The following is a 27,105-nucleotide window of genomic DNA, read 5'->3' on the forward strand; positions in this document are numbered from 1 at the left end:
TTTAAAAAAGTTTAAGGCGTTTTTATGTATAAAAATTTATTTTTATATTATTATCTACAACGATCGACTTAGAAATAGAGGAGATTTTTTAAATAGTTCATCTACCTTTACTTTGAATAATTCACTTTGTATAGGTTCATTTAATTGGCAGAATGGATTCTTTACAACGTATTCCAAGTAGACCTAAAAAGACAAATATACGATTACATAGATGATACAATTACATACCTATACTTATATTTCTATTATATAACAGATAAATGTGTAATCTCACTTCTCTATATAATTGCTGCAACAATTCTCTAACATTTTGACTCGCATTATCAGTATTCAAGACAAACTTAAGACCTGAAGGTGTTTCAAAATAATGAAGCGTATATTTGCCCGTCTTGTAATATAGAAAGCCCTCCTTAGGATCCAATGGTGAGATTTTATTTACAAACGATTTCATGGAAAACAGCATTCCATACATTAATTTTGCTTCCTATAAATCATGAATAAATTTTTTGTAATTATTAGGAGAATGTCAATTTTATTAATACCATTTTTTTTCTTATCATTTTGAATTATATTTAATTGATTTAATCCTGTATTATCTTTTATATTTATATACATCTTTTTTTCACGGTTTGCTTTGAAAAAATTTTAATGCAATGGTCATAAATAAGAAAATAAGTAGCTCTATTTACCAGAGTTTTTCTTTCTTTTTTTTTATAGTCTGTGTAATTCAAATATATTTAAATTCCAATTTCTTAATTTTATTCAATTCTGTATTATTATTCATTTCTGTGCCGATTTTTCCTCAACTATTCATTGTATTATCCCACAAAAGCATACAATGAGTGCATGCAATGTGTATGTATGTACATGTAATACATTGAATACTCGTATTACATTACGTTTGCTAAGCTAAAATGACTGTGCGAATCAGTCATCTTTGCGAGTATCGTAAACTGTTGACATACCAGATTAGTTTTTCTAATCGACATGCAACTGTCAATAACTACATTACCTCCTCCCTCGTTATCCCCGACTTATTCAATCTGTTCCACTCGGCATAGTACAATAACGTGCCAGTTTTCGAGAAGATGTACAAGTTATGGATTGTCATCGCGCTGGCACGTCGTTTTCCTTTCGTTTCACACTGTCGACGCCGACTAGTCGTTCCACTTTGCAATCGTTGTTTTCACGTTCCGTCGACGACAACGACGTTCTGCACAGCTTGACAGCTGTGCGACGACTCTATGCCTATGCGTCATCTGATATCAAAAGAATCGAACTTCGTACACAAGAAACTCGTCGGTAATACTGGGTTATGCATTTATCTAGTTGCACTAAAACAGATAACATTGTCCAGATGTTAATAAAATATTGAACAAAAAAAATATCTCTATATTGTAAGATTCGCAATTCTTCTTAAAGAGCTTTATTTATTATTTATTATTCTTCTTAAAGAGCTTTCACTAACTTTCAGTACTTAAAAGAATGGATCAAAATTACCATTGCAGTCAGTTTTTTTTTTACAGAGCTCTCAATAAGGGCTTGATTTTTCCTAGCTGATTCAATACACATGAGTAATTCCTAGCTCATCTATTTTCAAGAGCACTCTTTTATAGGGCTCGATAAGGGGTTGATTTTTCTTAGCTGATTCAATATACATAAGTAATTCCTAGCTCATCTATTTTCAAGAGTAAGTATAATTGCTTAGAAAGTTCTGGTTTTTCCTAGGTGATTCAACATACATAAGTAATTCCTTAAAGTATGTACTTATCAAATAGTTTTCAGAGTAAGTGTAATCTTATCTAGGAAATGTAGACGCTGGCTACAATATGAAAAATATATACTAATTTTTCACAATCTTCAATTAAAATATTGGTTATAGTGTTTTAGTTTGTACTTGTGTATGTACATTTTGCGAAGAATAACCCCTAGTCTACAATAAAGGATTTGAGCTTTAAGCCATAAGAAACTGACCCTCACAGTAGTTTTTTTATTAAGAATACTCAGTTGCGATTGGTCAATTTCTTATGGTTTAAAGCTTACATCTTCATTAGTAGACAAGGCCTAATTGTTTTATATAAGATTTACATGTAAATCCATATGTGTTCATATTTTCTTATAATCTGTACACAATTTTTGCATAGTTTCCACATTTTTTATAATATAACTTTACATCAAAGTATATGAAAAAGAAATTTTAATTTATCATAAATAATTCATAAATTATATTCAACGTTATATATATAGAATAATGCACATATTGCTTCTATGGCAACTAAAGAAATTAATAACATAGACATTTTCATATCTTTCAAAATTGATTTTCGTTGATGTTCACTTTTTGTCACATGTCAAAGAACACTTTGTCACTAAATCAATAAATCAAAACGAAATAAATCACTCAAAAATGTAAACCAAAACTATACAAATGTTCCTGTCGAATGTATTACCTATTCCAGATCGTAAATGGCATACCTGCGCGAAGTCCTCATTTTCGAAAAATTAAATTTCATCTCAGAGAAAAATCGACATGTCTTTCTATGATGAAATTGATGGTAAGAGACGATGTTCTAGCACCGGTTGCTGTGGTTAGTATACAAAATAAATAACCAGTATTTAAGGAAACTGATAGCGATTTTATAGAAATCAGAACTACAGATTAAAAACTTCCCCCCTTTCTTTCTCTCTCTTTTTCTCTCTTGAAAGAAATTAATTTTATAATAAAATAAAATATATTCCTTTTTGTAACAACAAAATACCGAAGTACTAAAATCATCGAAGGAGTTTAATGATTTTCCTTCCATTTTAAATCTTTTCTAATGCGTAACTTGTATTCCACACGGCATAGAACATTTCAGCCATATTGCAGAAATGTGACAAATATTGCTGCTAACATTGTTGAAATATTCCGTGCTGCACGAGATGTATCCCAAGAATGCTGATAGCTTTAGCCTGCAATGTTTTGACGCAGGAAGCAATTGTGCATCGGACAGAAGAGGCTGTGAGGCGCTCATATCTTCGTGTAATTGCCAAAGTAATGTAGGATGCCTGGATCGGTGCGATGGTGCCTGCGGCGGTTTGCAACACACCGGAACTGCCGAGACAGGCGCGTGTCCCGGACCGTGTCAGTGCGCCGAGGAGAAGCTCTGGAACAGTAACGTGCCACCTAAACCGAATTGCCAATGGTTGAATAACTTCGCCGAGCTGCGCCGTCAATGGAGCGACCACGGTCGCCAGCAGACGTACAAGTGCCGTGGCTGCGGCCGTCGACCGTGGTAGGGAAATAACGGTGGTCGGGCAATATCGATGTCTCGCGTGAGGGGGCACGAGGGAGAAACTGATGTCGCGCTGCGTGTGATACGGATGGAAAAGGGGAAAAAAAAACATTCTATATCAGTCTAAAACATTTGCTCGCTTCTCTCGCTTCCAAATAACAATGACTTACTCTCCTCCGCTCCGTTTCGACATTCTATATTGAAACACGTTGTAAAATTCAACAGCTCTCGCTGTTTTCCACATGGCGTGTGCGTAAGAAAAATGTCGCCCGTGCGCGACATCCGCAATGTATTAGGGTAAACTTATTGATCTGGTCGCGCGGAGGAAATTGGAGTTAGCGCTCATCTCTGTGTTTTCGTGAGAGCACTGTCCATTTGTGGCGTCGTCGCCGTGGCTCTCTTCTTTAATTTTCTTTGCGGCTAGAGGGATTCCGCGAATAAATATGAACGCTAAGAAAATATTCCTTCCCGGGGATATTGAAAGAATTATTGGATTTCCTTATATTTTGCGTCATGTTGCATTTTGTTCGCAGCAGAACTGTCGCTTCGTGTCGCCGACCGTGTCTTTCACCAGCGGCCCTGTGTTCCGGTACCGTTCTACTCACGCCGGACTGTCAGGTACACACCGAGGTGGATTCCTTATTGAGATTCGCTTTAAAACGGTCGAGATTCCTTTTGAGATAGTAAATTTTACATGCAGTTACTGTGAGAGGAAATGGAAGTAAATGCACAAAGAAGAACGCCAGACCTACTTAATCCCGCTGTTCAATTTAAAATTGCTTTCAGAATATTTTCTTTAAAAATATTCTTCCTAATGTTAATAATAACTATAACGTCAATTTTGACAACTTCAACAATGATAATTAACTTTAGCAGCGCACAGTAAATATATTTCAGTGAAATGTCGGAACGTATCCATTAGAAGTCAAACGTAGTCGATATGCGACAACTGACGGAGTAGCGGGGTTAAGCAATAGAGAATGAACAGAAGGGACAATTAATGTTTCTGACATCTCGTGTACATTTTAATTAAATTTGACAGGAAGACTGCAAGGATTTAATTCTGGCGCAGTTAGTTCGCGTACCCGATTTATGTAAATTAGCATAGTATAGCTGGAAGCAGGCGAGCGTTTCAAAGTTTCTTAATTATTCGATAAAACCCGTAAAGTTGGCCAAACTAATTTGTATACAGACTTTAATGGCTTAGTAATTGGAACGTTTAAGATATGTTTAAACGTTTAAAATGCAGCCTAAATTTTAACTTCGATACGCGCACGGCCGCGGCATTCCGTATACATTTTGTCCCCGCCGCGATTTAAGGGATATCAAGGTGTGTTACGTTGCAATTTTCACCAAACGGGCAATATTTTAAGACGACGACTCCGGTTCCGGCGCGATAAGCTGCGCCCCGCTTTGTAACTGTCGCCCAGATTCTTCTTACCTTCAACAGAAATGCTGTGGCAGCCGTCGTTTGGCGGGCGGGGCAAGCAAATCGGAAATAGCACCGGCAGATAAATCGTCATCACCCGAACCCGTGAAACGGGAAGCGGGCGGTGGTTGCCCGCCGCCGAGCTGTAGCTACTCATCGACCCGCTATAATTCTCCCAGCGCGGACGGCTCTACGTCGACCGTCGCTTCGTCTTGCTGCCCTTCGCAATGCAGACACCAGGCTTCGTCGCAACGGGCATCCGACTGCCAGCCCTGCGCCTTGAAATCCATCCTGAAAAAGCGCAGCTGTTGCTGCCAGCGTGACGCGAGTCGCTGCTGCACGTGCCAGCCGATGCCGCGCGGCTGTAACTGCCCGCCGCCGATTCAGGTGGACGCCCGCGCCTCGCGCGAGTGCTCCTGCGAATGTCCGTCCGGCCCGGAATGCACGTGTCCACCTAGCGAACGAAGGTTCCCAAAGGCGACGGTCAAGTGTCCCAACGCGCGCCGCTGTTGCCCGTCTCCTCGATTACCGCCCGGTCCCAAGTGTCATTGTCCACGTTGTCAACCGTGTCCACCCTGCGGTCCATGCACGTCCTCCAACTATCGACAACCTGTTCCACCCAAGGACGTTTCTTGCCGGCCTGGTACACCGTGTCCATTCTGCCCGCCTTGTCGATCGATCGCGACCGCCTCGCCCTGTCGTCCTCCGACACCTTGCGGAAAATTGACCTTCTGCACGGAGCGCAGTGGCCGACCCTTCTCGCCCTGTACAGGTCAGTCTTGGCGTGGGATCATTGGCGATAAGGACTCGGAAAGTAGCATCTATGGTGAACAAAATGATGACGATGAAAGACGAGAGACGATACGCGATAAGAAAGATCGCCATTGCTGTCACGTTGCAGACTGCGCTAGATCCGAACGCGGCATTGACGAGATTCGCGATTTAATATTGAATGAGAGATCCACGCAGTGTTCACCGTCAAAGACGTTTATTAATTTGTCGGAGACCACGAACCCTGCAGAGTCTGTCGATCCCGACTCGCGCAACGCGCTGGGGGAAAGCGACGAGACCGCTTTCAAAAATACGGCGGAGACTTTCGACGGTTGTACCACTGAGAAATCTTCAAAGGATTCGTGGTACACTTCACCTACCCATATTCCGTCCGACAGCGGTACAAAGCCCGATTGTTATGCGCTTCACGGGGAATATCCGCCCGCTGGCGGAAACGTATCCGGGAATCCTGCTTCGGCGAGTCACGTGAAATCATTTAGTCGGGTAAGGGATTTATCGGCGTCGAATAAAACGCCGCTTCGACGTAGCGTTACTTTCCGCGAGACTCCGCTGGCACGTGTCGAAATCGTTGGCGGGTGCTTCAATAGGCATCCCGACAACGACACCGACATGTAGGATCGACAGACGACGCAGAAATCGTGGATTCTTGAGAGAAGATACGACAGATGCTACTAGCTTACCACGGGAAAATCGTGTAAGGCGATTGAACATTTCAAAACTGCCGTCTCCTACGATTCGCGACCGTTCAATCTTCCTCACCGTAGATCGTCTAGAGCTAGAGATGTTAGCATTTTCGTCACTACATAAATCAGAGTCCCTCTCTTCTTTTACATATTGAAATTGTTAGTGACAATAACGAAAGAAACTGTGAATAAAATTCCGAGAGAATATTTATCTGTAAAATATTCCGACAATCAATGCAGAAAAGTGATTAATAATAAGTTTATGTATTTTAAGTAAATTTGAATAATTATATAAATTGTGATGAGAAAAAAATTGCGAATATTTCGTTAAGCTCTTTTCACACAAATCCCTCATTTAAAAGGATATTTTATAAAAATGTGTTAAATATGTATCTTTTAATGCATTTTATGCGAATACGTTTAACGTTTTAATATGTAATATTTTACATTTTACACAGATTAAATATCAATATAAAATTACGAATTTTTTTAGTTATATCTATTTAAATAACGTATATTCGAAAGATTCACAGAATAATATATCCGCATATATGTTTAAAAAGTTTGAGACACTCAGGAAATCTGTTTTGTTAATTTAATTATGTAATACACTAGAGACTGATGTTTACTGTACCTTGTGTTGTGACCAAAGGACCAATGTGACACGTGGTGTGGTGCATCCAGTAGGTATCAGCTGTACGTCGGAGGGAACATCGAGTGTGTACGCGCAAACAAACGAAAAGAAGAGCGCGAGTGCATACTGCAATGTGATATCTAATCTCAGTGGCATCGGCTATTCGACTCTCGTACCGAGTCCGTTGGCGCTAATATCCTTCGTTCTACTGATTCTTGTAGCTGTTACCTGGTCCCCCGGTTCTGCCTTCTACCGTCGTTACTTGTTACGCAAGAGAATCTGCTGGAAATATTTGAGCTTGTAATCACACAAGATATTCCTGGGCTTGCAATTAAACAAAGTAAAAAATTTAAATTTATCAAAATGCATGAGTAGATGAATAGACGAGAAATTGTACACAACTCTGGAAATTTGCAATCGAAGTTATTACTGATCAATAGCCTGTAACTTACGTTTTGTTCCAAATATAAAACTCATGACACAATGGAAATACTCATAAAATGTGAAACAACAATGTATAACGATGAATAAATGATTTATCAACGAATAGTTCGAATTGTGCAGGAGAGAAAATTCATTTTAACAATATAAACATATTTCTTTTATCTTATTGTACGGTGTGTATATTTCTGTGCAACTATTTACATATTTATGAAATACAAATGATTGAATAGTAAATACAATATCGCGAGAGTGCACATGGTATTTATCTTGCGAGAATTTTCTTTTTTAATATATACGATACATACGCTTCAACCTCCCCCATCACATCGGGAGTGACATGGCGAATGACGCTCGCGCTTTCTGTCAGTCGGCGAAATGACGTGCCGGAGAGCGTTTCTGTTTTTAACGGCGTTGGTGTTCTGTGCAACATTTCGACGAGGTGCATCCGCTGTCGCTGGAACCATCGAAAATAAAAGTGTCACTGAGGAAGCGCAACCAGAAGGTTGCATTGAGTGCGGATATTACAGGTACATGCGGTCGCAGATAAAGTTGGACATAATTAAAGAGTGTAGCATAGCAAAGCATACGCAAAAGAGATTCAATATTAAAAATATCTTATTTAAAGTTTTAATTTTCTTATTCATAAATCCATTTTTATTTTTTTTAAATTTATATTTGAAAAATTATATTAGAGTTTTATATATATATATATATATATTAGAAAGAAAAGAAGTGCTTTTCTCAAAATAATTCTGACAAAGTACTATTTTTCTTCCTCAATTGAAACGGAAAAGTAAGCTTTCTAGAATTCTCTTTAAACGTAAAATATTTTCTATGTCGTTCGCTGTACGCGAATAGATGCCCGGAGAATCCTGGAAAGTGCTTGTTGGGCTCGGTACCTGATCCTTGTGGATGCTGCCCGGAGACTGGTTTGTGCGCCCGTCTCCTTGGCGAACCATGCTGGAACGAGAGCATCCCTCTTCTATCTCCAAAGAGCCGTAACGACGGATACTGCGCAAGAAATTATCTGTGCGAGTTACGCTCCGATCTACAAGAAAAGGTACAAAACGCAACTCGTTTTTACAAGGCTGAGATCTTTAAGCGCGCGTTTAATTCTATTTAATATCTAACGCTCAAGAGACGCGACTTTTTAATATTTTATGAAAGCAATAATTAATACATAAAAAATCGTTCTTTCAATGTTGCGAGAAGTATGCACGTCGCTTTAAAATACCTTTCTGAAATTTTCGATTGAACTGTATAAGCGAATTTTTAGAATTTATTTGTTTGTTGTTAGATTCAAACATAACTGTATTTTTAAGGCAATTTCTACCAACGTAAATTAACTTTAATCTTTAACTTACTGTTTATTTTTTTCTAATTTTTGGAATTAAAATAAGATAACAAGTAAGTTAAACTGAGATTAAAGTTAATCTACGTTAGTAGAAACAGGCCTTACTGAGTTATTTTTGAGTAGAAAAAACATGTGTTCTTGTTGTCGTGTGCACGGCAGCTGATCGATCACGTGTTTGGATTGTATATAGTTTTTCAGGTGTAGCGATTGGTTCTCGTTAGATCCGATGTCCTACGGTCTCGTAACGTATCTGACAATTTGCACGGATATGTGTCGCTGATTTTAATGTAATCGTGTACACAGATAATCTTCTGATGATTAAAAAAAAGACAAGATATTTCAACACAAATATTTCAAAAATTTTAATTAAAAAATACTTTGTTACGTACTTATTTATTTTTGATAAATTTTATATATTTGCACGCTGTTGTTTCTACGCAATGGGTGCTTCTAAAAAATTCTTTGAATTGAAGAACGCGAGTTGTCACGTGCGATGTTTATCACCTTCGTGAGTAATAAATTCACTTTCCCAATTAGATAGAAGGAGATCACGTCCTAGATCACTCGGTCTCAATGAGCCCGGTAATGAGACGTCCCGCTTTCTGGGTTAGTTTGACATAAAAATGGGAATCAGGCGTGTCATTGCGCAAACGATATCTAACACAGAGAGCCGCGTATATCATCCACCTACTATACTACGCTGTCAGTCAGATCTAACGTTGCTTCAAGATTGCAGCTACCGGCGACTCACGGTCGCTGACCCGCTCTGCTGGCCTTTTCGCATCTAATTTCGTCTTATCGTGCATTGTGGGCCGTGATCGCATTGTAAGAATATATGCGCACACACGTCATGCAATCAAACAATCAGGCAGACCGTTTATAATAGACGCGGGCTGGATAAGAATACTTTTCGCTATATGGTCTTAAGGGGTAGAAGAGCCGTATTTAAATAGCAGCGTATCATCTCTCAGAGCTAGTTCCGGGTGACTGCATGAATACTAATCGTTAAACATCAACTATTTAATTACATCAAACTATGTTCAACTACTTAAATGGATACTAATTATTTTCCTAGTTGAGCGAACTATCTATGTCCTATGAAGACAATTCGCATTAAGTGTTATGTTTGTGCCAGTTCCATGGAAATTCTCAGGATATAGCAAAGATATGCTGGCACACAAAGTGCCATATTACCAACTTCAAACGATTTAACTTCTCCATAGTAAAATAGGAGAATTATTTTGTGTCTCCAAAAATATCAAATGACAGCTATTTTATTTATAAAATAAAAAAAAAGTATCAATGAGAAATAACTTCTTAGTATAGAGAAAAAGTAGGCATGTATCATAATAGAAACGAATAAACATAATTTTTATGCAGGATGCTCCAGAGGCAACCTGCGTTTGTATGGAACAGAGCCCGGCATGCGGTAGCAATAATGAAACTTACTCGACGCCATGCGCATTGCACGAAGAGGCGATGAAACTCAGAAACTCATCTTCCTTGAAGTTGCAACACCTCGGTCCTTGTGAAAGTAGACCTTGGATTCTATCAACTTTGGAAGATGTTGTCTCAGCTTTTGGTCAACGCGTCGCACTCAATTGCGAGGCGAAGGGTTTTCCTGTGCCGGATATCATCTGGGAATTTCATTCGGATGACGGAAGAACAGTGTTGAGATTACCGGGTAAAGTAAAACAATATTATTGAAATAAAATATATAATGCAAAATGTTTTCCGCGCTGCTTAGGTGCAACATACAAATAAATTAAATTTTACAAAATTAACTTGAAGCAGAATGTCGAGAGAACAGATTAAATTTTATCTTCAGTGGCATTTAATAGCATTTAAATTTACCTTAAGATTTATATGTTATGAGTTGCATGTAAGCGTGACATACAATAAAATGGTCATTTTGTTTACAGCGGAGGAGCACGGGGCGACGATACACACGAGTGATGGCCCAGAACCGCTGATGCGAACATCTTGGATGCAATTGGCTCGACTGGACGAAGAACACATCGGCATGTATTATTGCATTGCTAACAATTCCATGGGTGAGGCAAGCACATCTTCATTCGTGTCCATGTTGTAAGATTGTGTTTTTATCCTGTGAGACAATCTTCCGTGTAACTGCTATGTCCACGAATATAATGCGAAAGAAAAACAAGCTAACTAGTAGAGAGATTGAGAGATTTATTTTTATAACAAATAAGCACGAAGAATTTTTCACAAAAAAATCATACAACTTTGAAATCGAGTAATCTTCATAAAAATGTATAAATGACAGTTGGTTTTCAGAGATCTGCTTGCGGTAAATTAGATACAAATAAAACTTATTTTGTACAATCTATACTTTATAAATGTTTTTGCTATATCAAGTTTTTGCTACATTAATTTCTTTCTGAATCTGTCCGCAAGGCTAAATCTTTTTTCTTCGTTGTCGTTTGTTACCAATCGCTTTGTGGCGGCGGTGGTGGTCTGTAAAATATAATTTCAGTTATAAAAAAATAGTTCTTTAAGAAAAATTTTAATGAAACAAAAATATATATTTTGACTTTATATAATAACTCTTTAAAGATTTTATATAAGGTGTTTTAAAACCGACAAATATATGGCACGCAATCCGCTTAAGCTAAAGATTATAATTTCTACTTAGATAAAATATTGTTGCACATGCGAACAATTAGTGTTATCTTTAAATTGGCATTATTTTATATACAGATATTCTATATTACTGATTTAATTTTGTTGAGCTTAATTTCTGTCAATTTATTTAATAAAACCTGATTTTATATTGTTAATATTACAGTGTAATTATCCAAATATAAAATAAAATGAAGATAATATTTATTTACTCTGGCATCTGCCATGTTCTGTCGTCATCCGTGCTGAGACTTCCCCTAAGAAAGATATACATTTTTATTTTTATAGTTTATACTTTAAATGTATATTTATATTTTAAATTTTATATATTTTAAATTTCGTTAAATTTAATAATTAAAAACTAACGTTCTTGTTGACAGTGGAGTAGCGTCTTCTATGAATTGAGACGGTTTCTTGTACACTAGTGACAAAATATGTGCTGTTGGTGTGCTGATTATCATAACGATTACACTTACGAACGTAGCAAACCAGAAACCATCCTAAAAGCATAGATTATGTGAGAAACTTTATTGAAAATGCGAAATTAATTGCTTCATTAATTATTCGTTTTATTATACGTTGAATATTTGTGTTCTCCATTTTTATATCTATTATATAATTAAATCACAACGAATTCGATTGAATGCACTAGTGCAATCTAATCCAATTCACTATTAATATTTAATTTATATAATTTCATATATATATATAAAACATAAGAAATAAAGAAAAGTGTTATTTTTTAATCGAAGCAAATCTTGATAATTAATATTTTTATATCAATTATAAAATTTATTTTCAACTATTTATTTTAAATTATACACACTAGAGGACTCAAAATATGAGCACATAATAAGTATCTCAATCCTTCGAGAACGTTCCACAAGGGTCGGCACTTGGATACTTCTGTGCTCATCTCAGAAAATACGTGAGTCCGCCATTGATCTAAATAATTCGATAGTCGATTCATGTACAATTTTGCTTTCTGCAAACGATTATTGAACGATAAAGTTTAACAAGGTCTAGTGTATTTTTAATCTCAAACATCTTGAATAATATTTAATAAATTACAAAGAGGAATTTTTTAACACTGTTTACCAACTGAGCAATCTTTTCTCCCTGATGATCTATATAATATTGTATTGTCCTTAAGTGAGAAATTGATTGATTGACTTGACGCCAAAGAGGTTGCACTTGCAACTCTATAACAGCAAGACCATAGACCAGATCGTTTTGTAATTTCATAAGCGGTTTTACTCGTCGTAATGTCAGATCCCGCATTGTTGTCCCAATGCTTTGCAATTCCCTGGCAATACTTTGATCACGCAGCTGACGGGATATATTGTCCAGTTGATCAGATAGTGTACTTATATCTTTACTCATAATTGGTTCTTGAACCTGTGCAAGAAAACAGAAAACAGCAGTTGAGATATCGAGATCTAAAATAGTTAATTTTTCACAGGGTATATCTTTTTTCTCTGTCAAATTTTGTTACTTTACATATTATTGTAAAAACCATATTAATGTGAGTAATATATGTATACGAGTGATTGTAAGATATTAAAATAAATGTACATGTGTACGTTATACACTTGATGAATTGGTGTAGTTACGCGCAACTAAATAGACTTTAATTAGTCGTGGCTTTAAACCATAATCACGAAAACAACTCGCTGTGAAATCTGTGTCGTTTATCATAGTAGCCGTCTAGCATTACATAGTGATGCAGCTGCGCAATTTGTTACTTTCCTTTAATGTCAGATTTTTCCTGCGAGGAAATTCTCTTCAAAGCCGGAGTAATCTCGAGCTTTAATAAAGTTGTTAAAGTCTAGTAAAAACCTGCCGCTTTTATTTTAAAATATAAAGGCTCTGCTTTCACTCGGAAAAATATAGATATAAAATGTTAAAGTATATATTTTACGTGAGTAATAAATAAAAGCTCTTAAATAAATAACGCGATAGATACCATAATTCTATACGCGGTGAGATTTAAACCACAAACGTATAAAAGATCCTGAAGACGTTGTCGTAAATTCGGCGTTAATATTTGAAGACCTTTCAAATCGACTTTAACATTAGAGATTGCTCTAGACAGGCCTGGCCATGCCCAATGCGCAGTCAAATGGTCCAGATTCATCACATTTTCTAACCCGAAGGCGGAATAAGCTGCCTCGTTGTTTCGACATTTTCTGCAAATAAATATTGTTGCTGAAAGCATGACATATATAGTAACCGGTCACTATGTTTATATGTTGCAGTATGAAAGGGATATATGTACAATAAAAAATATAAGTAAAAAATATAATTTACACTCAGACTGCAGTCTACAATCAAATAGCGTAAAAATAAATTTATATTAAACTCAATGGTGTTTGCATTAAAACTCATAAATATTGTATTTCTAACAACAAAAAGGTTTATTTTATTGGAAACGTGACTGCAACATTGATTTTACAAATATATGTTCTTTCAATTACAATAACTCTTGTAACAGTGCCCAGTTCGTAATTTTCAATAATACGGTTTGAGATCAAATATCACAAACAAAGCATTATTGGCTCGATTAAAATAAAAAAAACTTACTCAAAGAGTTTCTTAAGAGAAACTGTAAGCTTTCTTCCTAAAAACATTTGAGTTTCTAGGACAACTTCCATAGTATGATAGTCAGGATCGGACAGTGGTCGACATATCAACATTTCTGTATGACTGGCGATGCCCAAAGCGACGATGAACGCTGCCCATAATGTAATCGAGACGAAACAGCTCGTAACTACATTACTGAAATACGATCGACACTCTCAATCTGGCGATCTATCTTATTAGCGATCTGTTATCTCTGATCAAATTCTCTGTTGTCAGAATATGTTAAATATTTGCAATAGTACTTATTTACATTACAATATATTGTTTCTTGCATTGATAAATACTTCCAGCGGCGTTAATATACCGACATTTGTTATTAGACATTTATACTTTTGAGTATTTTGAAACTTTTTCAAGTTATAAGCGTTGAATTACACACGCTTCTTCGTTCTTTTAAATTTGGTATTATCACATAAATATATGTACATTTGAGTACTTATTTTATTATTTAACATTTTATTCAGCTGTACATATTTCGAGTATATCATATGACATCACATTTTTATAAATAACATTTTAAATATTTTATATTTTATAACTCTTGAATCGATTAAATAATATATTAGCACATAATTATATTAATAAAAATAAGTTTTTAATTTAAAATATTGATTATTAATAAAATTATTGCACCAAATATAAATGGAGAGAGGCATAATACCATCTCCTCTTTAACTGAAATATAATTTGTTATTATTAAGTTTCTGTAGTAATACATGTTTACTTAATATTGTAATACATATACATATATACATATAAGTATGCATAAGATGCATACATAAAGAATGTATTATAATATATTACATTACGTTACGTTAATATTCAATATGAATAATTTTCTATTGAATAATTTAATAATTATGAAGTTATCATGAAGAATATCTCTCGTGGGATAATCTGATGTTTCCCAGATAAACTACAAACAATATTATATGCAGACTTTCTCTTCAATATGTCTCTCATGGTAATGAAAGAGAATCCACTGATTATATAATTACACAAGATTAATGACGTAAAATGTTATCTAATATTTCGCGATAATAAACAAAATACTGTTAAAAATACAACTAAATTTTCTACTTCTGTTATTTATACGAATTACATTAATGCTTACCACAAAAGAGTTGGACGCACTTTATTTTCAGATCCGCAACGACAGCACAAAGCTCCAATCAGTAATGAAAGAATCGGTAAAATGCATAAAGCACTAGCTGCACACGTCAAATAAACACAATATGCATTATATTCATTACCTTATATTTGCTCTGATGTTAAAAATTAAAGAACGCGTAATATATTACACTCGGTTATATTGATATTTTATTATTTTTGATGTGATTAAATTATGATATATAAACTATTTCTTTTTGATGCATATCTTTTTAAATAAATAATTCGAAATAGTCCTAAATTGTTTATTAATTTTAAATTTAAAATTAAATTTTGTAAAATGTGATAATGTTTATTAAAACTATTTTGAATTTAACTGTGTGGCTTCACTTCTTGTGTGTTTGTACGCACGTCCAAAAACGTATGTAACCCTTCATGTTATCAAATCATCTCAAATCCATTTTTCAGAAGATGCTTCATACAATGTCTATGATTGTATTTCAAACTTCAGTGCGGTGAATAACACAAAAATATTCAATGTAATATTTAAAAAATTTACGTACCCATTCCAATGATCCATCTAATACGCTCGAAAGAGATGACATAAGGCACAACGTAATTCGCGAAGCTCCTCGCAGAATCCAGCTGCTCAGAAAGTTCAAAACTGTTTGTTTCTATAGTGCGCGTTTGATCGACAATTCTGGCACGTGCTGCATTGATCTCGCGTCGAATCTCTATAGAAATATAGATATTTTTATTCATTGGTTTTTGTTGTTTCATAATTTCACAAATATAAACATCTTAATGCGTTATATATATATATCTATTTTTTTTATAATACAAAATTTTATCTTTTTTATAAGCAAATGCCATTAACTTTATTATTAGATATTATTTCTGATGTAGAATTAAATAGTTTGTGATATTTTTAAAGTTACAATTAACATAGTTGTCGAGCAAAATAACAAGATTCTCAAGCTAATTCGATAATATTTCTCATAATATTTCACTGTTCTGAAGTTTCTCAAGTAGTAATTTTCACATCAACTGAAAAACATTGTTAAGATAATAGAAGATAGCTGAAAAACCGCAATAACTTGCTCTTTTTGAAAAGAAACGCAAGTTATGAGACGTCAATTCAACATGAATTTCTACATCGAAGAAATTCGATCGTTTATCTAGCATGTAGAATACATTACTCCAACCCAAACTTTCTTTGTAATAATCCCGTGTTCATCGCGAATGTGCAGAAACTGTTCGATAACAACTTCCGATCGACAGGTATTAAGCTTGTTCGACTTTATCGTCTCGGCAATGGGACGAACCTTTACAAATTTTTTGTTACTTTTCTTTTCACGTAGTAATATTAATGCGATATGGATTTCGCATTAGATGTCGACCGTCACCTCTCTATCGGATCTGTCTGCCGATGGATGGCGACGGAGGACAAGCATTATTGGTCGATGGCGAGTTGAGAGAAGTCGACAGGAGTACAAGTCCGCGTCGCTTCGGTTCATCGACATTCCAGTGCTGTAGTATCCATCATCTCTCATTCCTTCGGGAATCTTCTCAATCTTCTTTATTAATAATTTCCTTTACGCTTTATTAATCGAAAAAAACAATGTCCATCCAACAACAACCTTTAACGGATTTTTTAAATAACATGTTTATATCAGCGCTTCTGCGAATATTTTATAATATAATTGTATTGCCATGTACGCGTTTATTTTATACATATATATATAAAATTACCATATTTTATTAATCGCAGTTATTTAATAAAGAAATAATAAATTGTAATTGACAATTTGTAATACTGTCATTCAAATCAGACTGCTGCGTGCCAGTAAAAACTAATTAGAATAAAAAGAAAGAAAAGAACGTAGAAAAAAATAAATACATTTATAATTGAAAATTTCTCTAAATTGTTTTAATTAATATCTTCATTTTTCTTTCTGCATTTTTAGAATTTTGCTTAAAAATTTTACAAAATACTTTTATTTTTAATTATAACCAATTATCTACTTTAGAAAAAAAACAGATTAATAGTTTATAAGATCATATGTATATAAATCTGTATATGTATACGTTTGTAATATGTGCGCGTATTAAATTAACATTTATAAATTCCTTTTCAAGTTTATATCATTATACGTTTGCAAAGCACACATATCGACAGCAAGTAGAACAGGTCTGTGATATTGTCCAACATGACAGGCCGTCAACGCTTGACTCTCACAGCATCAATCAACCGATCCCATCGTGAAAGTTTATACGTGTGTCTCGGGAAAGATATATAACACGATCGCAGGGTTCACGAAGATGTTTGCTCGAAGCATTTACCGCATTTCGTTTGTCTATTAAGGCTAAAATCTCCCGGATTCTCCCTTTTCCACCACACTGTCTTGTGCTCATCGCACTACAGGACAGAAACGCTGACGCAAAATCCCCTCGGCCCGTGACGAAATATCGTTTATACAGTACGACATGGAAAAAGAGCAGAAAGGGTGCGCAAAAACTGCTATTGAGAAACGCGACGTTTTACCCTAAACGACTCGGTCTAAAGAGCAAGGGAGAATGTGAGGACAAAGCGAAAAGTGATATTTTAATAAGATGATTTATGCTTGCGAATTGTATAAGTTTCTTTTTTATATCAAGCTACGAGCATTTTGTACCTACGTATAATTCTAAATGCACGCGATATACATTAGGCATGGACATATGGCATTTATAAAAAATAATCCATATATAAAATTAAATTCAAAGTCTTTAAATATTGATCATATTATTCTTATATAAAAAATTTTGTTTTAAATATTTTTTAATTATTTAAAATATATTTTTGGTCGGTAACTTATATTTTACACACACACACACACACACACATATATATATATATATAGCTATTACTGCAAATAATTCTTGAAATAATTCTCCATTTGGATATAATCCGTTGCTCACATATATTCGGGATTTCACCCTGAAAATTCATGCGCGTTTTATGCATCACAGCACGGAATTAATATGTACGTCACATATTTCTTGAAAGCTGTCAACATTTTGAAAGACTTAAGCTTTGAATTTGAAATGAGATATTCTTTATAAACCTTGGTGAAAACAGAATTGAGCAAAATCACGCTCTTATATGCTTTGGAGATGTTTAAGAGATGAAGAAGAATATCAAAGTCTTTTAATCTTCATCACTTCATGTGCAAGTAAATTATATATAAATATAATTTTGTCAAGGTAAAAAAAAGATACTGCTGTTGTATTTGTCTTAACTTTTTTTCAATTGTGTCGGTTTGAAGTATCTTAATTATTAGAACATCAAAATGCACTTTCAGAGAACTAACAAGTTCGTGTTTTCTCAACTTTGTTTGCGATAAAACGTGATCTGGTTCAGTCCGGTTTGTTTACTTTCCTTCAAAGTTATAATATGTCTTAAATATATCATGGTTCCTAACACGATATACAGATAAGGCTACATAATATAGATAAGAGAGAATATCGAAGAAGAACACACTTTCTCGACGGAGATAACCGTGAGCGTTGTGAATCTATAAAAAGACTATTTTCTTTAGAACTACCTTTTTTATTGCATTTTTGTTTCCTCGATATTGACTTCACGTCGAAATATTGTTTATGAAAGATTACGTGAAACGTTCAAAAAAAGTTTTCGGAAGTTTTGTATCATCTGCTTCAAAATATGTAGAATTCTAAACATTTGTTATATATATATAATCAGATTCTTTAACGTAAAAAATTCATTCTTTGTTTTATCCAAGTGGGCTTTCCTCGCCGTTATTCCCTTTACGTTTTCAAAAGTTTTTAAATTATACGAAACGCATTGATATTAGTGTTTAAAATACCGAGCGTCGCTGCTGCAAAATGTTTTGAGACAAGTATATACATATATTTCTGTACTTCCGAGCACCTGCACGATAGAAACAATTCTTATGCTGCAAAATCTGTCAGACTTATTTTCTTTGAAGCTTTTTCATGAATTCATAAAGACTTCACCCTAAGCCAGTCAAAATATGCTGGACGCGTTCCGTGCCACGATCAGCTAAAGTGAGATTTATCGACATTTGCTACGGTTTAATCGCAGCAAATGTTACCACACTTTCGTTTCTTTTTTTGCCTTTCTCATCTATTATTTGCAGCTGCGGATTACGTTTCTTCCCGATTGCTATCCGAATTAGCTCGCGATGAGAATTATTGCATGAATAAGCTGACGTTTATTCAAAACACGGAATTAATTGAAAACTAACAAAAATCTTAGTATTGTAATTTTGTTTATTATGATGTAACTGTATGTTTTTAAGTTTTAGTTATTAAATAAAAATTGAAATTATTATAAAATTAGTATATTAAAATTCAAGAATCTTACATTATTATAATGTAATATATTAGATTAAAATAAAATTTCTATCATGACAAAATTATACAGAATTAATTAAACAATATACATACATATATATATATATAAATATGAGAAACGTAATGTATATATATCCAGTATATTTTCGCATTCGTAAATTAGCGAGTTGTGCTGTGAAATAGCAATTGTTCGTGTCATTTGTTAGTTTGTCAGCGAAACGCCGTGAGCCATTTATCCAGCTTAATTCGCGTCATCTCGCATAACATCCAGAGAAACCTGGCAGTGAAGGCACTAATTCAGCTTTCTTCGGGAGCACAAGCTCTTCGGCAAAGTTTCTACGCTGAAGTGTCGTCGCGATCTCCACGTGGAGTCGCGTGTGCCATAACGTATCATAATACATGGCATCAATGTCGGAAACTTTTCTGACGCTATAGCATATCACACACTTTCTACCTTCCTCTGCCTCCTTCCCACATCCTGGCTCTTCTCAGCCAAGTATATATAGTAATTACATGCTCAACTAAATTTTGTAGAGTTCGCATTCACGAATTCTCCAACTCACGCTTGGCTGGAATTGGTTTGTATCGAAGCAGAGTTCGCTATTGAGAATGTGGGGTCGCCTGACTTTTCCTCGATATAATAGCAATACCGGGAATGGAACCGTGAATATTCTACCTACGGTTGCGAGCATCCAGTGTGGTTCGGGCAATGTGATCCGGTACGTGGAGGTACTCCCCGCGAGCCTGGCGTCCTGCTTCCGTCAAATTTTCTCGACTGGTACTCTGTAGACGCAGAAGACGATCGTCTCTCAGTAGCTGCGACAGAAAGAGTATAGAGGGTATTTCAGAATAAGCGAAACAAGTTTTGGTTTGCAAACCTAACGTTTTGAAGCTCGTGCGTTTTAAAAGCTGAAAACAAATAATTATTTCCGTTAATATCTCTTGCTATGAGGAAAATTGATCTTTATTAAATTTAAATTTTTTAAAATTTTGTTATTAAAGTTAGATTTGTTTATTTTGAAATTACCAGTATTGGTAATATAAGAATGGAGTGGCTCATACGAAAAGTAAAGAATGCATCGACATTGTATCGGCAGTAAACGAATTGTCTGAAATAGCAAGTTTAATATTTTTCATGTGAGTAGTGAAATTTTTGAAAACAATATAATAGCAGTATAATTTTGAGAAACAAATAAAATTGTACGTTTTTCAGAACATCTTCACTTATCGAGATCAATTTCTATCTTAAAAAAAAAATTGAAAAAATTAAATCGATGATAAATTAAGATGCGGAAAAGTTGGAAAAAATTGCTATTATCTACGAAGTTGCATTCATTCAAGATCAATGCAAAAATTGGAACACTTGAATCGGGAAGTACATCATTTATAGTGGAGTGCCTTTAGACAGAAAACATAAAAAACTGTGGAATAATTTAATACAGAGTAAACTCAAACGGGAATTTCTTCTTCAATATATCCGAAATATAAGAAAAAATTGTTTACCTCTTTTAATAACGAGCTTTTTTTTTATTTAACAAAATAAGTGCAAAATTGAGGTTTTTGGCAAATAACTTTTTAAACATTTCTTTTTTAATTAATGCTGTCAATCAAAAGAGCATGAAATTTCACATAACAAATGTTTATAAAATTTTTGTTTAAAACTATAATTGAAAGAGCTAGAATTTTTTCAAAGTCTTGCCATTTCGTTAGTGACCTAGAGTAGTGGCAAGTGCGGAGCGCTCGCGCGCTCGGCACAAATACGTCCGTAGTATCCGTCTAAAAAAATATTTTAAAAAACAATTGATTTTGATAAAACATATTTCAAACTAAAAATTTAGTATAATACTAAATCAAGCAAAATACTAAATCAAGTCATCGAGAATTTCATATGATAAAACATTATGTTTCGATTACTAATATTCAAAGTGTTATTTTTGCATTAAAATTATATTAAACTTCTAATTTAAAGTATGTTTTATCAAAATCAATCGTTTTTTTTTTAAATATTCTTTTAGTTAGAGGGACGTATTTGTGCCGAGCGCGCAGGCTCACGTGGGTGCTCCGCACTTGCCGTTATTCAAGTCATTAACAAAATAACAAACCTTTAAAAAAATTCTAGCTCTTTTAACTATGATTTTGAAAAAAAATTTATGAACATTTTTTATGTGAAATTTCCTGCTCTTTCGATTGGCGGCATTAATCAAAAAAGAAATGTTAAATTAGAAAGTTACTTGTCAAAAACCTTAATTTTGCACTTATTTTGTTAAATAAAAAAAGAAACTCGTTATTTAAAGAGGTAAACAATTTTTTTTACTCTGTATTGAATTTTTCCACAGTTAAAATCTAAAGGCACTCCACTATTATGTGTATTTGCGTGTACATGCGAGGAGGTGTGTTACCTTCGTGATTAACGAAAGAGAAACCAACTGAAGAGATCCTCGAAAAGTTTCTGCTGTAGTACTCTAAGAGTCGTCAATTTAAACGTAATTACTTTTTAAATTTAATATTTATAACTTTTTCAAATATATAACAAAAATACTATTAAATGGCATTGAAGAAATTGAATTACAAATTACAATCACTATAAACTCATATATCAATTATAATAATATACGTAATTAAAAACATTAAAAAATGAAATAATTGAAGAAAAATTGTGTTAAAAATAAAAACAAATATAAAAACACATTTTATTCAGTCACACGTAAATATAAAAAAAGAAAGAGATAGAGAGAGAGAGAGAGAGAGAGAGAGAGAGAGAGAGAGAGAGAGAAAGAGAAAGAAATTTTTAATTAAAATTCCGAGAGATAATGGAAGATAAATATTATTAGAGCTCTTGGATTATACAAACATTAATCATTACAGTTTTAATTATTTATTAAGTAAATGCATTTTACCACGCGTATTTTTTAAATTATTTTCATTGTTTTATATAAATAAAACAAAGGAGCATAATGAAAATGTTGCCGCGAATCGAATCGTTTATACCATTGAGTCTCGAAATGCGTTAGACCGAACGAACGTCAATCGTAAAGTTTATTCACCCGTTCTATCCGTAGATCCAAGCGAATCCCCGAAGAGTCAATGACAGCACAAAGAGAACGATCTGGACCCGAGCATGCTCTCACCGCACCTTCCAAGTCGCGTCGTATCTCGTCCGTTTCCCTACTCAATTCCAATCCGAGTTCGCGAGCTCTCTCACCCTCCCTGAGCAAAGATTCAGTTCTGGCAGATAACTCTTGCGTCGCTGAAACGTGCGATACGATACCATTAACGGCATATATATATATACAGTATATTCTGTATTCACTGTTCTTGCTCTTGTTTGCCTAATACTTTTAGAAACTAGTACAGAAATCATCTAGGTTTACACTGTGAAAACCAAATGAGCCTGGATTGCCTCTCGCTCAATTTATTATAAAACTGAATGCCGACATTGACACCTATCGAACGCGGAATGCTTGTTTCTCAGCGAGAAGGTAAACTTCAGACATGATTACGAACGATACCAGTCCACTTCAAACCACTAGTGTAAAATCTCTTTTCATAATTTAATAACTATCTACATTTATCTTCGTTCGCGTCTCTGATAATAACTCAGCTCGATGGACTTAATAATCTCGAGACAAACTTTCGACATACTGGATGCTCGAGTAAGCTATCAAACTATTAGCCGACAACCGAAAGTAATAACGCGCGGTATAACGAAGCAATTTATAAGACGCCGCTACTCGCCATTTACGCATTAGACTTTGTGCGCGCTGATGAGAAATATACGATAGCGATATCATGTCTCCGAGCACTTACCACTGTATAATAGGTTTTCGTTACTTAAATTAATTCTCAAGGAAAGCAATCCTCGAGTCATGCCCCGTGGCAACATTCCTAGACAAGGTATACAGTGTGCACAACAAATTTATCATTGCAACATCGCTCAGAGAAGAAAAAGATTAAAGAAATCGTAATAATAGAAAATAGTTGACGTACCAGTTGTATGTATAAAGAAATATAGAAAATAGGCATAAATATGTCGGGACTGATTAATAATACATTTAGAGACGAATGTAACGTTTAATAATAATCATCATGTGGATCAAACTGTAAAGTCTCTAAGAACTTTACTTCATACGCTTGCACACCGTTAAAATTTTGTCTAATTAAAACTTTTAAGCGTGGGTGGTGTGTGTGACTTTGCCCTTCTTATTTATGTTAGCTCAATATCGGCAGCCTATTATTTACTTCAACTTTTACTTCGCAAGGCTTCCGTCTACATTAAAGCCAACATAATTTTACACTTTTTAGTATATCGACGAACTGTACATATGCGGAGAGAATTTTCTCTTAGAATTAAACTCCAAAATCATGAATAATCGTGAGACAACACGGATTTCGAAAAATTTTACCATATTTTTATTCAAATTTAATCAAACTATTCTGTAACACATAAAACGATTTGGTAAAGTTTTATTAAAATTATAATAAATTTGTTTTCGAAAGCAGTGTTGTCCCATGATCTCTGAATTTTAAGAAACAAATTCTCTCCATATAAATTGTTGGTTAAAACAAATTTTCCGTAGAAGAAAACAATTCAATTTATTTAAAAAAAAAAAACGACTTATTCTCTCACGTAGCTTTCATTAACAATTCTTGTGAGCAAACAACTCTTGTGTGTATTTATTGCAAATTTATTTCAGAACACCCAGTAGAGAGCACTAAGTACAGCGTGTAAGTATGATACACGTGTAGTGATTAGGCGAGGAGCTGCTCAAAAGGAGATAGCAAGAGTGAGAGGCTCGTAGTTGCGGTAGTACCTGCTAATTTAGTTAGTATACTGTTAGTAACTTAGTACCGTGACTAAGTGACACTCCAAGTCGAGAAGGTCACTTAATGGCGGTGAATTCATTTGAAGACCGAATAACGTTACTAGAAACAACCTAAACCAGCCGTGACGTCGGGTAAATTGGCGGTCCCAAAAGCAGCATGTTACATCTATATATCTGACACACAGACGTCTTAATTACATGCGATAGATTAACTAAACGCTATCAGATATTCAATATCGTTGGTACTGCATATACGTAGTAAAAGCAATTATAGCGTAAAGATATGCATTAGGTAGTAAAAGGAATTGAAATTGGTATCTTTTTCGGTGCCGTTTTTACAAAAGTCATTCGTTTAAAGTTAATGAAATTTTAACGAACGTGGCTTGACAGATGGCTTTTATTCTATCGAAACATGAAATCTTGAGTGATGAGTAAATGGTGTAATGGATGAATGATCGCGTGATACACACTGCAGAATCCGATGAAACCACCGAGAAGTCGTCAGATTTATTGTGGCCGCGCGCAGTTTGCGAGTGAACGACGTCGCTCTTTCACACTGTACGTATTATTCCATGTATAAATTATTATGGGACGTGAGTACGTTGTGTAGATATTGCGTTATGAATATTCAAATATTTCGCCCGAACATCCCGCCTTGCCACTCTGACAAATATTGATGCAGGATATTCGCGGCGATATTCATATCGGATACAGCGGTCGTAATTACAAAGGGTGCTAATTTCCCGCTGTTAAAGATCTTTTACCTAATAGGATATCTGATGATAAGTTAAGAGAGAATCTACTCTACTTGAGACTATTAATACGCGTAGCCGCAAAATTCTCGTGATATCTTGCGGTGGTGTAGATTTTCGTAGACTAAATTGCGCCGTAAAATATGCATTTCATATGCACTTTGAGAAATTAATACAATGAATCATAGAAATCACACGTAGAGATTAGAGATGGATGGAGAGATTACGCTTGATATTATACGATTTTGACATCATATATCGAATCTTTCATCCTACCTTTTCATATGAAACAATTTTTATTACAGCTTTTACCATTTCCCAGGTCAACGAGCGCATCCAGTGCCACGTCAAGTCCAGTCTCGGCCGAGAGTTCGGCCTGCACGGGTTTGCCCAATAATTCCTCGACATCTGTAAAACACGTGCGAAACGTTAGCGCGCTGCGTCTGCCTTCACACAGTCAACAGATTATTCCATTAACATACAAATATTGCGCATGCATATACAAAGAACAGTCGTTGTCACAAGCACGGATCGTTTAATTAATATTCCACAGGACTGTACTTTTGATAATATATTGCCGCTCTATTAAAGCGCTTCCTGCCGATCACGTGTATACACAGTTTCGAAGGCTCAACAAAAGTGTAAAATTATTAGAATATTGAACGGATAGCGCATAAAGAGCCGTGATAGGATAAACGTTAAAAATGGATCGTGATCGCCTCGGGCTAACGAACACGCGATATCCATGTAGTATATAAACGCAAAAGCGACATTGTAAATCCCGTCACGTCGGTGCGTGGCAGTAATAATTTATCCGTCCTGTATCCGCGCGTCGGTTATCGCGATCTGATAGGAATTTTCGAGCAAAACAGGTAGCTTGATAATGCAGATCTTTGACGGCGACGCAAAATTTCTGATAACAATTAAAAATGTATTTTCTTGCGCGAGGCAGCCGCTCGGGAGAATTTCTGGCGGATGGCAGAAAATCGATATTTCGTGTAAACACACGCCGCGTCGCGCCGCCGTGGGTTACGCCGACCAATACTTCGGAATCTCGAGTTTAATTTGCGGTATCGATCCCGAGGACGGAGGTTGTGGGAGGAGGGGGTGCGATTCGGCGGCCGGAGGTTCTTATGATATACGCTCTCAGTATATGGACTCCGAAAGAAACGAGTCACGTTGTCGATAAACCGTATCGTTGTCGTTCCACTTGGCGCGCGGTACGTGATCTGAAATCAAGACGGCTCGGCGACGGGTGTGCACGGTCGGGCTTTGTACCGGCCATGCATAATGCCCGTGGTTGCATTGCACTAACGAGCTCAATTTACCAGGAGAGGGGGTTGTTAACGTACCAGTGGCGATGGACCCATTACCCGACAATTATAGACTGTCAATAGCTTTCATTAGGCGCCTATACGTCTCACCGTTCGCGAGAAACGTTGTCATTAGACGGTGGCGTCGGACCTCGGCACTTCGCCTTGATTGATAATTCATGCGTTCGATTAGCGTGCAGTTTAGAATGTGCCGAGATCACAAATCGCATCGCGGAATACCGCCGGGAAAGAAGTCCGCAAACATTTGAGATCGCTTGCAATTTAGTGGAAATATGCCCGGTACGATGCGCATAATGAGTTAATGGTCGGAATGTGCTTCGCATTTTGTTCCGTATTATGGGCAGCAACGGAATATTATTTGATATATGACTCACCGTTTTGGAAATAAAGGGCAGATCGTATAACCGCATTTACGCATTGCAAAAATAAACGTGCGGAAGATTTATAGCTTTTCTGTCAGAAATGGAAATTAAAGCACTTCGTTTTTCAAATAGAGTAAAATGGAAACAATGCAGTGCTAGCAAGGTGGAAAAGAGAACTGCCGCTCTGTTCGCGTGTAACGCACGGCGTTTTCCTCCTTCTAAGAAAAGAATTATTCTAATTATCAAGATTAAACGCTTTTCCTTATCGTGTACACATTATTCTCGCGCACTTTTTTGAACACCAGCCAAATCAACTAAATCGTTATACCATTAACAGATAAATTTATCATGCAGATAAATTTATCATACGCGCACAAGCGAAATGAATGCAGCATAAAATATTGCTAGCAGTCCTGCGAGAGAACGGTTAAAAATATCCCAACTTGC

General features: G+C 35.4%; 4 protein-coding genes across 6 annotated transcripts in view; 2 read left to right on the plus strand and 2 right to left on the minus strand.

Moving 5' to 3' along the window:
- Positions 1-19: 19 nt before the first annotated feature.
- LOC118644133 (trafficking protein particle complex subunit 1-like) lies at positions 20-1,245 on the minus strand. The gene is made up of 3 exons (XM_036286739.1): positions 1,013-1,245; positions 275-484; positions 20-183 (listed from the first exon to the last, which is right to left on the minus strand). The coding sequence occupies exons 1-3, from the start codon at positions 1,109-1,111 to the stop codon at positions 55-57; spliced, it is 438 nt and encodes a 145-aa protein (XP_036142632.1). The 5' UTR covers positions 1,112-1,245; the 3' UTR covers positions 20-54.
- Positions 1,246-1,378: 133 nt separating this feature from the next.
- Positions 1,379-7,360, plus strand: LOC105833555 (balbiani ring protein 3-like). Its single transcript, XM_036289821.1, has 3 exons — positions 1,379-3,276; positions 3,809-3,893; positions 4,649-7,360. The coding sequence occupies exons 1-3, from the start codon at positions 2,923-2,925 to the stop codon at positions 6,109-6,111; spliced, it is 1,902 nt and encodes a 633-aa protein (XP_036145714.1). The 5' UTR covers positions 1,379-2,922; the 3' UTR covers positions 6,112-7,360.
- A 207-nt stretch (positions 7,361-7,567) lies between these two features.
- LOC105833561 (insulin-like growth factor-binding protein-related protein 1) lies at positions 7,568-10,958 on the plus strand. The gene is made up of 4 exons (XM_012675392.3): positions 7,568-7,784; positions 8,116-8,317; positions 9,992-10,295; positions 10,534-10,958. Exons 1-4 carry the CDS (start codon positions 7,633-7,635, stop codon positions 10,701-10,703), a joined length of 828 nt encoding a protein of 275 aa, XP_012530846.1. The 5' UTR covers positions 7,568-7,632; the 3' UTR covers positions 10,704-10,958.
- The window catches only part of LOC105833559 (prominin-1-A), a 90,291-nt gene continuing 73,972 nt past the window's right edge, over positions 10,787-27,105 (minus strand). For all 3 annotated transcript variants that reach the window (XM_036286528.1, XM_036286520.1, XM_036286518.1), the window contains 12 exons: positions 25,275-25,370; positions 22,432-22,634; positions 20,068-20,203; positions 15,571-15,741; positions 15,012-15,108; positions 13,838-14,032; positions 13,221-13,443; positions 12,353-12,652; positions 12,081-12,239; positions 11,621-11,754; positions 11,467-11,511; positions 10,787-11,089 (listed from right to left, as the gene is read on the minus strand). In XM_036286528.1, coding sequence (XP_036142421.1) covers positions 11,059-11,089; positions 11,467-11,511; positions 11,621-11,754; positions 12,081-12,239; positions 12,353-12,652; positions 13,221-13,443; positions 13,838-14,032; positions 15,012-15,108; positions 15,571-15,741; positions 20,068-20,203; positions 22,432-22,634; positions 25,275-25,370 — 1,790 coding nt within the window. In that variant the 3' untranslated portion in view covers positions 10,787-11,058. The remainder of the gene's footprint in view (positions 11,090-11,466; positions 11,512-11,620; positions 11,755-12,080; positions 12,240-12,352; positions 12,653-13,220; positions 13,444-13,837; positions 14,033-15,011; positions 15,109-15,570; positions 15,742-20,067; positions 20,204-22,431; positions 22,635-25,274; positions 25,371-27,105) is intronic.

The sequence above is a fragment of the Monomorium pharaonis genome, chromosome 1, assembly GCF_013373865.1.
Source record: "Monomorium pharaonis isolate MP-MQ-018 chromosome 1, ASM1337386v2, whole genome shotgun sequence".
NCBI lineage: Eukaryota > Metazoa > Arthropoda > Insecta > Hymenoptera > Formicidae > Monomorium > Monomorium pharaonis.

What these genes read in the sequence shown, in the direction of transcription:
- LOC105833555 (XM_036289821.1), top strand. Translation starts at nt 2,923, where the DNA reads ATGTATCCCAAGAATGCTGATAGCTTTAGCCTGCAATGTTTTGACGCA. An exon ending in GCTGCGGCCGTCGACCGTGG is followed by an intron (nt 3,277 to 3,808) that starts TAGGGAAATAAC and finishes TTTTGTTCGCAG; the next exon opens with CAGAACTGTCGCTTCGTGTC. An exon ending in TACTCACGCCGGACTGTCAG is followed by an intron (nt 3,894 to 4,648) that starts GTACACACCGAG and finishes CAATATTTTAAG; the next exon opens with ACGACGACTCCGGTTCCGGC.
- LOC105833561 (XM_012675392.3), top strand. Translation starts at nt 7,633, where the DNA reads ATGACGTGCCGGAGAGCGTTTCTGTTTTTAACGGCGTTGGTGTTCTGT. An exon ending in GCTCCGATCTACAAGAAAAG is followed by an intron (nt 8,318 to 9,991) that starts GTACAAAACGCA and finishes ATTTTTATGCAG; the next exon opens with GATGCTCCAGAGGCAACCTG. An exon ending in AACAGTGTTGAGATTACCGG is followed by an intron (nt 10,296 to 10,533) that starts GTAAAGTAAAAC and finishes TTTTGTTTACAG; the next exon opens with CGGAGGAGCACGGGGCGACG.
- LOC118644133 (XM_036286739.1), bottom strand. Translation starts at nt 1,111, where the DNA reads ATGACAATCCATAACTTGTACATCTTCTCGAAAACTGGCACGTTATTG. An exon ending in CGGGGATAACGAGGGAGGAG is followed by an intron (nt 485 to 1,012) that starts GTAATGTAGTTA and finishes CATGATTTATAG; the next exon opens with GAAGCAAAATTAATGTATGG. An exon ending in TGCAGCAATTATATAGAGAA is followed by an intron (nt 184 to 274) that starts GTGAGATTACAC and finishes TTGTCTTTTTAG; the next exon opens with GTCTACTTGGAATACGTTGT.